General features: G+C 36.3%; 1 protein-coding gene across 9 annotated transcripts in view; it reads right to left on the minus strand.

Moving 5' to 3' along the window:
- Positions 1-1,204: 1,204 nt before the first annotated feature.
- FNIP1 (folliculin interacting protein 1) overlaps positions 1,205-14,075 on the minus strand; it is a 131,422-nt gene continuing 118,551 nt past the window's right edge. For 8 of the 9 annotated variants that reach the window (XM_089909286.1, XM_089909280.1, XM_022588721.3 and 5 more), the window contains 2 exons: positions 6,401-6,516; positions 1,205-3,978 (listed from right to left, as the gene is read on the minus strand). In XM_089909286.1, coding sequence (XP_089765412.1) covers positions 3,900-3,978; positions 6,401-6,516 — 195 coding nt within the window. In that variant the 3' untranslated portion in view covers positions 1,205-3,899. Of the gene's footprint in view, positions 3,979-5,801; positions 5,858-6,400; positions 6,517-14,075 lie in introns of all 9 variants that reach the window. The other variant, XM_089909281.1, reaches the window with a different exon arrangement.

Here is a 14,075-nt window from a genome sequence, read left to right on the forward strand (position 1 = left end):
AGAGCAATTAAGCCCGTGCACCACAGCTACTGAGCCTGCACTCTAGAGCCTGTGAGCCACAACTACTGAGCCCATGTGCTACAACTACTGAAGCCCGCACGCCTAGAGCCTGTGCTCCGCACAAGAGAAGCTACTTCTCATTGCCTTCTCAAGGCAATGAGAAGCCTGTGCACCTCAACGAAGAGAAGCCCCTACTTGCTGCAACTAGAGATAGCCCATGCGCATCAACAAAGACCCAATGCAGCCAAAAATAAATAAATAAAATAATAAAGTCAGTAGTAATTTTAATTAGAAACAATGTTCTTGACAAGTTTACATGGCTTCTTCTAGTTTTAAATGATTGATACTCAGTTTGTTTTCACAAAAGCATTTAAAGAAAATTTCAATTTGTCATCGTGAAGATTCGGTCAAACGTAAGAATATACCATATTTTTTGGTTACTACACTTTAACTCAAAAGAATATATGTTAGGACTTCCCTGGTGGCACAATGGTTAAGAATCCGCCTGTCAATGCAGGGGACACGGGTTTGAGCCCTGGTCTGGGAAGATACCACAGGCTGTGGAGCAACTAAGCCTGTGCGTTGCAACTACTGAGCCTGCACTCTACAGCCTGCAAGCCACAACTACTGAGCCCACATGCTGCGACTACTGAAGCCCGCGCGCTCTAGGGCCTGTGTGCTACAACTACTAAGCCCGCATGCTGCAACTACTGAAGCCCGCGCCTAGAACCCATGCTCCACAACAAGAGAAGCTACCGCAGTGAGAAGCCCGTGCACTGCAATGAAGAGTAGCCTCTCTCACTGCAACTAGAGAAAGCCCGCGCACAGCAACAGACCCAACGCAGCCAAAAATAAAAAAAAAAAAGAATAAATGTTAAATTTCCCCCAAAATAAAATAGACAGGAGCTGTACAGCAAAGGCTGGACAGATTACCTAGCAACCATAGCACCCCAAAATTACTGAGCATTTGGAGTGTGCCAAGCATTGAGATAAATTCTCGACATTCCTTATTTCATTTGACTCTCACAACCTCATAAAGTAGATTCTACTAAGTTACCAATTCAGAAATTTAGGATTAGAGAAGGACATTATGAACAAGGTCACATGCCTAGAAGTGTCACATTTGGGAAAACAATCCAGGTGGGCCGGCACCAGAATCCATGTTACATATACCTTATTAAATGTGAAAAAAAGAACAACATCATCCATCAAATTGACATGTGTATTTATTGCACAAATATCCCCTAGAACTGGGAGGTTATTATAATACAGGCGTACATTTGAGAAATGTATACAGAACAAGAAACAAGTATTTACATTTTACATCTCCCACCATCTAAATAACTTAAAGCATAATAATCTCATAAGACATCTACCAGAAGTAGGCATTGTGTAAAATCTGTTTCTTTTTAAAGTGATCATCCCCAGTGTATGCCAATTGCAACAAAATGAAATCTGTGCTAGTATGTTTATTGCACTTAACATTTTCAAACTCAAAATTAAGACATATTAATAAAAGCCAGGAATATTTAAAATCAAACCAATTAGTTTATATACAGGAAAAATTAGTTTTAAATCTATAATGTAAAAGATCCCTTTTTCATCTCCTGTTGCAACAAATAGGTTTTTAAAATGTGTAACATATCTATCTGTACCGTAAGAAGTTGAAAAAAATTATTTTGAACAGGCCAAAAATTCTTTTCACATTCATCATAATGATCACACTTTAAAGAAGTAGCAGCTCATTCCTTGGGCTTTGTGTAATGCAAGAATGACTATGACGAAGGAGCAGAAATTACAGAAGAATTGCAAATTATAAAACTCAGGAATCCTATAAGGATTGATGATTCTATAAGAAACTATAGGCCTTTTCCTTTCAAGCAAAGCTTAGTTTTAAGAATTACAGTAGCATGAGCCATCCATTTATTAAAGACTAGATTTCCTAAATGGTAATTTATTAGAGATTTCAAATAGACAGGACTGTGAATAGTTCAATGATTAATTTAAACAATAACACACATAAAAAAGACACTGTCTACCTGCTACATATTCTGAACTACAATTAAAAATAAAAATGTACAGTGGCCACATATGATCTTTTCTATATTCTGAATTCTGCTAAAGAGATTGATTCATAAAATTCCAAACAACAGATGAGAGAAGAACTTCATTAATGAATAGACTAAAAAATTAAGCTAACAAAAATATATCCATAAACACTCTTTGACAGCAAGTCATCCATGGAAGACTCTGGTACTAACTGGGACCAGCTGATAGGACACAGGGGCCAAAGCAATTGCAAGCACACCAATTTCAGGTTTACATTCCATTAAAATAACCATTTCTTCTTAGTCTAGCTGGAGATTAGAGTAAGACAAAATGTGACCCAATGCTATAAATTCAAGGTCAAAGACTAAATAAATCACAGAAATCTTCCTTAATTATTGAAAACTTAAATAGCAAGAATAGATGCATTATAGACAAAATGTTCCTAGAAACAGAATGAGCAAGTGGTTTTCTGTTTTAAGCTAATCAACTAATTTTGATGAAAACAGTTCATGAAAGCAGAAACCAGCTTCACTTCTAGCATTAAAAGCATCTTAGACCAGATAAGTAAAGGATAAACTATAATGTAGTATTTCAAGTAAACTGAGGTAGTAGAGCATAATGAAAACTTTATCTACCCATCTTTCTATTTACATTACTTACAAGAGTTTGGTTCCATATTAGCCTTTCTCACAAGCAACACTCTACAATATATACAAAAACAATAACAACTGAAAAGTTGAAATCTTTGAAAAAAGTTAGCTTTTGGAAGAGAGGAGCTATTAGAGAAAAAAAAAATCTTAAGAGTTAATGAGTTATTTTAGTGTAAACTGAATATTATGAAGCAGTGAAACAAATATTCAGTTCCTATGGGTTCAAGAAGGGCTGATACCGAAACCAAGGGCCTCGGCTACCTGAGCACTTTTAAAGAAAATAGTATTATTTCTGCCAATGCTTTGGTGCAATTTTTAATCCTAATTTTAATTTATTAAATTAAATGCAAATATGTAAATATTAACATTTATAAGAATTAGCTTATACTTATAAACAAAACAAATGGTATAAAGTAGTATTCTTATTTTGGGAATCTACATTCCTCAGCCTTAAAAAAAGATTGGCTTTACTTATATTTTAGAGTGTGTGAAACAGAAAAATCACCAGAAAGTAATATTTCAACATTATATACAATTAATCCTAGTTGAAAATATATTTTTTAAAAAGGCATGTTTACCAATCTTGTATTTCTACCTCTGCTTTTTTAAAAAATAGATACATATGTACACTTGGATGGATAACATAACACAGGTTTATACGCTTTATTCTGAGTTTATTCTAATTAACAAGCTGTTTAAAATTTTGAGAAATACCCAGAAATCGGCTATTTTGAATTGAAAAACAAAAAAACACAAAAGTTTCATAGATCTTTGTACCTTAGAAATAAAGAATTAAAACTAATGAAATGACTCTTTCTGAGCCATTTAATCATGAGATATCCATTCCTCCTACTTATGGGTTGTGGCAAGACTGTAGTGATCATAATGAAATTCCTCAATGTTATTCATTTTGTAGAAACGTCGAAGTTACACTTTGGCTTCTTCAAATGCTCTCCTCCCAAATGCTGTTTTTAGTTTCACTTGGTTAAAAGTCTGCCACCATCCAGAAGTCCAATCAAAATGAAAAAGCCATCCAGTGATGACACAATATGCACTGCAATGCAGAATACCCACCCAGGTGACTGACTCATTCAGATGAAGGTCTGACAGAGAAAAAAAATTGCCATAAATGCATGTTGTGACTGCTTCCTTGGTTTCTACTTAACTTTCCACCAAAGTTAATTTCCAACAGCCTTTCTGTTAAAGTAGTATCTGAGCAACATATGGAGAGTGAGTGCTTGCTACAGCAGCCAGAAGAGGAAGATCACTGGATTCAATCCTGAAATTAAAAAAAAAAAAAATCTCAGTTCAGGTTTATTCCTACAGGCAATGACTGCTATCTATAAAGTCACTATACATCTCCACTCAAGGAGCTTGGCCACCCTGGCCAAAAGGAAAAGGGTAAGAGGACTGAAGATAATGAAAATTAGAAATTTTTCAGTAAGTAAAAACCATAACTAAAGATTTTTAAAACAGCCTCTGAAACCCAACAGTAACGAAGTCACGAATGCAGGAAACCATCTCACTGATGTGCTGATGGACCATGCATCAGGGCAAGGGATAATGTCTAAGAAATACTATATAGGGACTTCACTGGTGGCGCAGTGGTTAAGAAGCCACCTGCCAATGCAGGGGACACAGGTTCGAGCCGTGGTCCAGGAAGATCCCACATACCGCGGAGCAACTAAGCCTGTGCGCCACAACTACTGAGCCCACGTGACACAACTACTGAAGCCTGTGTGCCTAGAGCCTGTGCTCCGCAACAAAGAGAAGCCACCGTAATGAGAAGCCTGCTCACCACAACGAAGAGTAGCCCCCGCTTGCTAAAACTAGAGAAAGCCCACGCCCAGCAACGAAGACCCAACGCAGCCAAAAATAAATAAATAAATTTATTTTTTTAAAAAAAAGAAATATTATATAGTATAATAACAGAATAATAGTGTGCAGCCATATTGTTTTGGATACAAATGTTTCTGTAATAAGATTTACTGGGAAGACATAATGGAAGCCTCTTAAAAATACAACCTACCACAAATAACTTATACGAAAAGAAAAATGGCCAATAAATATCAAAATAAGTTATGCAGACACACTCCTCGTTAGAGAATAAATCTGAATAAAATCAGATTTCATTTTTCAGCTAGTAGCTTGGAGAAGATTAAAAAGTTTGGTAATAAATAGCAGTAAGAAGAGTGTGCTTCCCACTGTTCGTGAAAATTTATTCTGGTACTTTCTGGATAGCATTTACTATTACTGTCAAAATACCAACAATTTAATCACATATGGCCTTTAATTCAAAAATTCTACATCAAAGAATTTATCCTATAAACCTCAAAGGTTTATATTTATTCCAGCATTGATTTGTAACAGCAAAACACTGAAAATAAATTCCACCATATAATGGAATGCATTACAGCCATTAAAAATGATATAGATCAGTGTGTGTGGTATGTGCTTAAATGAACAAACATTCAAGATACATTAAAAGGCAAGCTGCACCAAGATATATAGAGTACAAATTAATTTATATTTTTAACCCTACACATTTAAAAATTCTGTAAAAGAAACAATCCATTAACTGTGCTTGACTGAGGACTGGAAGTTGAGGAAAAGACTTACTTTTCACTTTATGCCAAAATGCACTGAAACTTTCATTATATGTACATTACTTTAAAAATTAGTTTAAATTTTCTAAAAATAAAGGCATTACATGCAGAGAATCATCTATTTCTAATCTGGATAATAAGCAATAACATTAATGAATGAATTTAATTTGGTTTCAGACATATAGTAGCAACTCAATGTTGGCTCTTTCTCCCTTCATAAAAGCTGAAATTAGACAAAAGTTCTAGCTTGTTTTAATTTATTCAACCAGCATTTCAAGAAATAATTTTCACATACACACACACAAAGTGGACATAGAACACAGGGAAAGTGACTACAGAACATAATGAAAGGGGCTATACTATGCCTCTCGCCAATTTCCTGTTTGTCCTTCAGTTAGCATTTTAAATAATTAGCTTCTTCCCAGGAATAACTTCAGAGTATAAAGACATAATATATAGATAATGGGGAAGGAGTAATAATATGTAGATAATATACCATCATCCATAGAGTGCCATTACTTCAATCAGATCATCTGGAAGGCCGGGCAGATGCTGGGAATGATGAGTTTACAACATATTTAATAAATAAAAACGAATACTTACTTATTTTTTTCTAATGCAAAAATTTAGACTTTAATTCCTTTTTATTCGACTATATTCTCAACCTACTGTAATTGCACAAGAGAAAGTGCATTTCAGATCAGTGTAGGACAGGGTTCTGCTTTTATACTGTATACAACAGGGGTCCCCAACCCACAGGCCGTGGACTGGTACTAGTCTGTGGCCTGTTAGGAACCAGGCCGCACAGCAGGAAGTGACCGGCGGGCAAGCGAGCAAAGCTTCATCAGCCACTCCCCATCATTCACATTACTGCCTAAGCCATTCTCCACACCCCATTGGTGGAAATGGAAACCGATCCCTGGAGCCAAAAAGGTTGGAGACCGCTGGTATAGAACAACCCAGCTGATAACAGTATACAGCTTCTAACAAGATAAAAAACTTAAAAAGAAAAAAGGCAATTCTGAGGAATATTCCTTGCCTAAATATACACAGTGAAACGAGAAAGCAAAGCCGGAAAAGGAATCAGGAACATACCCTAAAACCACTCCCAGCTCCTTGACATGAACACGCATCTGTCCCCTCAGGTACTCAGACAGCATTTTGCTCTTGAAGTATAGCTCCTGTAACCGGTCTTCAAGATGCATTACACACTGCAGTTAGGAGGGAAACAAGAATCAAGTCAGAAAATGGACAACTCTTAAGTAATGCAAATTCCAAAGCATCATGTTTTGACAATTCTATTTAGTTATTCCAACATAAACTAAAATTTGGAGCACATTTTTATTTTTTGAATTTTATTTTATTTTTTTATATAGCAGGTTCTTATTAGTTATCCATTTTATACATATTAGTGTATATATGTCAGTACCAGTCTACCAATTCATCCCACCACCCGCACCACCCCGCCGCTGCATCAATGTACATTCCCACCAACAATGCCAGAGGGTTCCTCCTCTCCACACCCTCTCGAGCATTTGTTGTTTGTAGATTATATGATGATGCCCAATCTAACTGGTATGAGGTGATACCTCATTGTAGTTTTGATTTGCATTTCCCTAATAATTAGTGATGTTCAGCAGCTTTTCATGTGCTTCTTGGCCTTCTTTGGAGAAATGTCTATTTAGGTCTTCTGCCCATTTATGGATTGGGTTGTTTTTTTAATGTTGAGCTGCATGAGCAGTTTATATATTTTGGAGATTAATCCTTTGTCCATTGATTCGTCTGCAAATATTTTCTCCCATTCTAAGGGTTCTCTTTTCATCGTTTGTAGTTTCTTTTGCTGTGGAAAAGCTTTTAATCTTAATTAAGTCCCATATGTTTATTTTTGTTTTTTGTTTTTTGCGGTACATGGGCCTCTCACTGTTGTGGCCTCTCCCTCTGTGGAGCACAGGCTCTGGAGGCGCAGGTTCAGTGGCCATGGCTCACAGGCTCAGCCGCTCCGCGGCATGTGGGATCCTCCCAGACCAGGGCATGAACCCATGTCCCCCGCAGCGGCAGGGAGACTCTCAACCACTGCACCACCAGGGAAGCCCTGTTTTCATTTCTTACTCTAGGAGGTGGGTCAAAAAAGATCTTGCTGTGGTTTATGTCAAAGAGTGTTGTTCCTATGTTTTCCTCTAAGAGTTTTATAGTGTCTGGTCTTACATTTAGGTCTCAAATCCATTTTGACTTTATTTTTGTGTATGGTGCTAGGGAGTGTTCTAATTTCATTCTTTTACATGTAGCTGTCCAGTTCTCGCAGTACCACTTACTGAAGAGACTGTCTTTTCTCCATTGTATTTCCCTGCCTCCTTTGTCATAGATTAGTTGACCACAGGTGCATGGGTTTATCTCTGGACTTTCTATCCAGTTCCTTGGATCTATATTTCTGTTTTTATGCCAGTACCATACTGTCTTGATTACTGTAGCTTTGTAGTATAGTCTGAAGTCCGAAAGCCTGATTCCTCCAGCTCCGTATTTTTTCCCTCAAGACTGCTTCGACTATTCGGGGTCTTTTGTGTCTCCACACAAATTTTAAGATTTTTTGCTTAGTTCTATAAAAAATGCTATTGGTAATTTGATAGGGATTGCACTGAATCTGTAGATTGCTTTGGGTAGTACAGTCATTTTCACAATATTGATTCTTCCAGTCCAAGAACATGGTATATATCTCCATCTGTTTGTATCATCTTTAATTTCTCTCATCAGTGTCTTATACTTTTCTGCATACAAGTCTCCCTAGGTAGGTTTATTCCTAGGTATTTTATTCTTTTTGTTGCAATGGTAAATGGGAGTGTTTCCTTAATTTCTCTTTCAGATTTTTCATCACTAGCGTATGGGAATGCAAGAGATTTCTGTGCATTAATTTTGTATCCTGCAACTTTACCAAATTCATTGATTAGCTCTAGTAGTTTTCTGGTGGCATCTTTAGGATTCTTTATGTATAGTATCATGTCATCTGCAGTGTCAGTTTTACTTCTTCTTTTCCAATTTTTATTCTTTTTATTTCTTTTTCTTCTCTGATTGCGGTGGCTAGCACTTCCAAAACTATGTTGAAAAACAGTGGTGAGAGTGGACATCCTTCTCTTGTTCCTGATCTTAGAGGAAATGCTTTGAGTTTTTCACCGTTGAGAATGATGTTTGCTGTGGGTTTGTCGTACATGGCCTTTATTATGTTGAGGTAGGTTCCCTCTATGCTCACTTTCTGGAGAGTTTTTGTCATAAATGGGTGTTGAATTTTGTCAAAAGCTTTTTCTGCATCTATTGAGATGATCATATGGTTTGACCATATTCTTCAATTTGTTAATATGGTGTATCACATTGATTATTTGCGTATATTGGAGAATCATTACATTCCTGGGATAAATCCCACTTCCTCATGGTATATGATCCTTTTAAAGTGTTGTTGGATTCTGCTTGCTAGTATTTTGTTGAGGATTTTTGCATCTATATTCATCAGTGATATTGGTCTGTAATTTTTTTTTTGTTAGCTCTTCTCCAAATGTTTGATAGAATTCACCTGTGAAGCCATCTGGTACTGGACTTTTGTTTCTTAGAAGATTTTTAATCACAGTTTCAATTTCATTAATTGTGATTGGTCTGTTCATATTTTCTATTTCTTCCTGGCTCAGTCTTGGTAAGTTATATCTTTCTAAGAATTTGTCCATTTCTTCCAGGTTGTCCATTGCATTGGCAGAGAGTTGCTTGTAGTAGTGTCTTAGGATGCTTTGTATTTCTGCGGTGTCTGCTGTAACTTCTCCTTTTCATTTCTAATTTTCTTGATTTGAGTCCTCTCCTTCTTTTTCTTGATGAGTCTGGCTAATGGTTTATCAATTTTGTTTATCTTCTCAAACAACCAGCTTTTAGTTTTATTGGTCTTTGCTACTGTTTTCTTTGTTTCTATTTCATTTATTTCTGCTCTAATCTTTATCATTTCTTTCCTTCTACTAACTTTGGGTTTTGCTTGTTCTTCTTTCTCTACTTCTTTTAGGTGTAAGGTTAGATTGTTTATTTGAGATTTTTCTTGTTTCTTGAGGTAGGCTTGTATAGCTATAAACTTCCATCTTGTAACTGCTTTTGCTGCATCCCATAGGTTTTGGATCATCGTGTTTTCATTGTCATTTGTCTCTAGGTATTTTTTGATTTCCTCTTTGATTTCTTCAGCGATCGCTTGGTTATTTAGTAACATATTGTTTAGCCTTCAAGTGTTTGTGTTTTTTATGTTTTTTTTCCCTGTAACTGATTTCTAATCTCATAGCATTGTGGTCAGAATAGATGCTTGATATGATTTCAATTTTCTTAAATTTACTGAGGCTTGATTTGTGACCCAAGATGCGATCTATCCTGGATAATGTTCCGTGTGCACTTGAGAAGAAAGTGTATTCTGTTGTTTCTGGATGGAATGTCCTATAAATACCAATTAAATCTGGTCTATTGTGTCATTTAAAGCTTGTGTTTCCTTATTAATTTTGTTTGGATGATCTGTCCATTGGTTTTAAGTGACGTGTTAAAGTCCCCCATTATTACTGTGTTACTGTCAATTTCCTCTTTTATAGCTGTTAGCAGTTGCCTTATGTATTGAGGTGCTTCTATGTTGGGTGCATATATATTCATAATTGTTATATCTTCTTCCTAGATTGATCCCTTGATCATCATGTAGTGTCCTTCCTTGTCTCTTGTAACATTCTTTAAAGTCTATTTTATCTGAGTATTGTTACTCAAGCTTTCTTTTGATTTCCATTTGCATGGAATATCTCTTTCCATCCCCTCACTTTCAGTCTGTATGTGTCCTAGATCTGAAGTGGGTCTCTTGTAGATAGCATATAGATGGTCTTGTTTTTGTATCCATTCAGGAAGCCTGTGTCTTTTGGTTGGAGCATTTAATCCGTTCACATTTAAGGTAATTATTGATATGTATGTTCCTATGACCATTTTCTTAATTGTTATGGGTTTGTTTTTGTAGATCCTTTTCTTCTCTTGTATTTCCCACTTAGAGAAGTTCCTTTAGCATTTGTTGTAGAGCTGCTTTGGTGGTGCTGAATTCTCTTAGCTTTTGCTTTTCTGTAAAGCTTTTGATTTCTCCATCGAATCTGAATGAGATTATTGCTGGGTAGAGTAATCTTGGTTGTAGGTTCTTCCTTTCATCACTTTAAACATGTCATGCCACTCCCTTCTGGCTTGTAGAGTTTCTGCTGAGAAATCAGCTCTTAACCTTATGGTAGATCCCTTGTATGTTATTTGTTGTTTTTCCCTTGCTGCTTTCAATAATTTTTCTTAGTCTTTAATTTTTCCCAATTTCATTACTATGTGTCTTGGTGTGTTTCTCCCTGGGTTTATCTTGTGTGGAACTCTCTGAGCTTCCTGGACTTGGGTGGCTATTTCCTTTACCACGTTAGGGAAGTTTTTGACTATAATCTCTTCAAATATTTTCTCGGGTCCTTTCTCTCTCTCTTCTCCTTCTGGGACCCCTATAATGCGAATGTTGTTGTGTCTAATGTTGTCCCAGAGGTCTCTTAGGCTGTCTTTATTTCTTTTCATTCTTTTTTCTTTATTCTGTTCCGTGGCAGTAAATTCCACCATTCTGTCTTCCAGGTCAGTTATCAGTGCTTCTGCCTCAGTTATTCTGCTATTAATTCCTTGTAGTGTATTTTTCATTTCAGATATTGTATTGTTCATCTCTGTTTGTTTTTTAGTTCTTCTAGGTCTTTGTTAAACATTTCTCGCATCTTCTAGATCTTTGCCTCCATTCTTTTTCCGAGGTCCTGGATCATCTTCACTATCATTATTCTGAACTCTTCTTCCGGGAGGTGGTCTATCTCCAGTTCATTTAGTTGTTTTCCTGGAGTTTTATCTTGTTCCTTCATCTGGTACATAGCCCTCTGACTTTTCATCTTGTCTATCTTTCTGTGAATGTGGTTTTTGCTCCACAGGCTGCAGGATTGTAGTTCTTCTTGCTTCTGCTGTCTGCCTTCTGGAGCACATTTTTAAAGCATGCAATCTTAGCTAAAGGAGTGTAAACCTTCTCTAGCTCATATCAAAGATTTAGAGTCTACAGTTATTTTTGTACCATGGTAAATTACACATAATATAAAATTTACCATTTTACATATAAAAGTTACCCTTTTAAATACTTAAGTGTTCAACTGAGAGGCATTATGTACATTCAAAATGTTGTGGAAGTATCACCACTACCCATATCCAGAACTTAAAAAAATACGTTTTTATTCCAAATTTGATAAATAAAACGCTCAAATTAATACATTACAAATGTATTTAAATTAGAAAGGCTGCATTCTCCTGTGAAGAGCAAAAGAAAAAAACTTTGCAACAGCTCACAGAGAGTGCTCTATAGGCCTTACTAGAAATGTTTCTAAGCTGGAATATTAAAAACTAAAACATATACATTTTTTTTACTGTCAATTAACTTGGTCAATTCACTAATAGGTGATTTTTCATGTGAATGGATGATATATATGTATGAGGAAAAAGGCATGAGGTGCAGGTGCTAAAACACTAAATTCTTGCAGAGTATTTCTTCCCAATGGAAACCAGCTGCTGTTAAAGCTTCTAAGAAAAACACAGTTTGTTTTTCTTCAGAAAAAAACAATTGAATGTATTTCTTGGCATACATTGTTTTGGTACATATTTTGTGGTATAATGCTCATGTAGGCTGAAAATAACTTAAGCGAAAAAAAAATCTATAAAATGTTTATAATAAAATTCATCCATATATATATACACACACACACATACACACACACACAATTTACCACACTACCCATTTTTAGGTATACAATTCAATGGCATTTAAGTACATTCGCAATGTTGTGCACCATCATCACTATCCACTTCCAGAGCTTTTTTTCATTATCCCAAATAGAAACTCTGTACCCAGTATACAGTAACCCTTCATGCCCTCCTTCCCACCACCCCTGGGAACCTCTATCTACTTTCTGTTTCTATGAATGTGCCTATTATAGATACCTAATGTAAGTGGGACCACACAGTATCTGTCCTTTTGTATTTTGCTTGTTTCACTTACTGTAACGTTCCATCCATGTTGTATCATGTATCAAAATTTCATTCCTCTAGGTTGTCACAAAGCACCGGGCTGATCTCCCTGTGCTGTGCAGCAGCTTCCCAATAGCCATCCATTTTACGTTTGGTAGTGTGTATATGTCAGTGCTACTCTCTCACTTCATCCCAGCTTCTCCTTCCCCCATGTCTCCATGCCCTCAAGTCCATTCTCTATGTCTGTGTCTTTATTCCTGCCCTGCCACTAGGTTCACTGGTACTGCTTTTTAAAATTCCATATATATGCATTAGCATACAGTATTTGTTTTTCTCTTTCTGACGGGATATGGGGATATATGTATACATATAGCTGATTCACTTTGTTGTACAACAGAAACAAACACAACATTGTAAAGCATTTACACTCCAATAAAGATGTGAAGAAAAATAAAATAAAATAAAACTAAGACCCACCAGGGACAGACGTGGTAATATGTATATGTAAAAAAAAAAAAAAAAAAAAAGAACTTCATTCCTCTTTATGGCTGAAGTATTCCATTCTATGTATTACACGTCATTTGTTGATGGACACGAGTTGTTTCCAATTTTGTCTACTGCAAGTTAATACTGCTGTGAACATTACCATACAATTGTCCCAGTCCCTGCTTTCAGCTATTTTGATTATAAACCTAGAAAAAGACTTGCTGGACCACATGACAATGCAATGTTAAACTTTTTGAGGAACTGCCAAACTGTTTTCCACAGCAGCTGCACCATTTTAGATTCCCACCAGCAACACACAAGGCTTCCAATTTCTCCGCATCCAATACTTTTTATTTTCAGGGTTTGCTTGATCAAACCCATCCTTATCAGTGTGAAGTGGTATCTCACTGTGGCTTTGATTTGCATTTTCCTAATGACTAATGGATGTTGAACATTCTCTCATGTGCTTATTGACTATTTGTATATTTTCTTTAGAGAAATGTCTCCTCAAGTTCTCTGCCTATTTTTTGAGTTGTTTTTTTTTTTAACATCTTTATTGGAGTATAATTGCTTTACAATGGTGTGTTTCTGCTTTATAACAAAGTGAATCAGCTATACATATACATATATCCCCATATCTCCTCCTCTTGCATCTCCCTCTCACCCTCCCTACCCCACCCCTCTAGGTGGTCACAAAGCACCAAGCTGATCTCCCTGTGCTATGCAGCTGCTTCCCACTAGCTATCTATTTTACATTAGGTAGTATATGTAAGTCCATGCCACTCTCTGACTTCATCCCAGCTTACCCTTCCCCCTTCCCATGTCCTCAAGTCCATTCTCTAGTAGGTCTGTGTCTTTATTCCTGTCCTGCCCCTAGGTTCTTCATAACCATTTTTTTTTTTTTAGATTCCATATGTATGTGTTAGCATACAGTATTTGTTTTTCTCTTTCTGACTTACTTCACTCTGTATGACAGACTCTAGGTCCATCCACCTCACTACAAATAACTCAATTTCGTTTCTTTTTATGGCTGAGTAATATTCCATTGTATATATGGGCCCCATCTTCTTTATCCATTCATCTGTCGATGGACATGTAGGTTGCTTCCATGTCCTGGCTATTGTAAATAGAGCTGCAATGAACACTGTGCTACATGACTCTTTTTGAATTATGGTTTTCTCAGGGTATATGCCCAGTAGTGGAATTGCTGGGTCATATGGTAGTTCTGTTTTTA

Source organism: Delphinapterus leucas, chromosome 3, assembly GCF_059928025.1.
Source record: "Delphinapterus leucas isolate spDelLeu-1000000601 "Yukka" chromosome 3, BTC_Dleu_Yukka2, whole genome shotgun sequence".
NCBI lineage: Eukaryota > Metazoa > Chordata > Mammalia > Artiodactyla > Monodontidae > Delphinapterus > Delphinapterus leucas.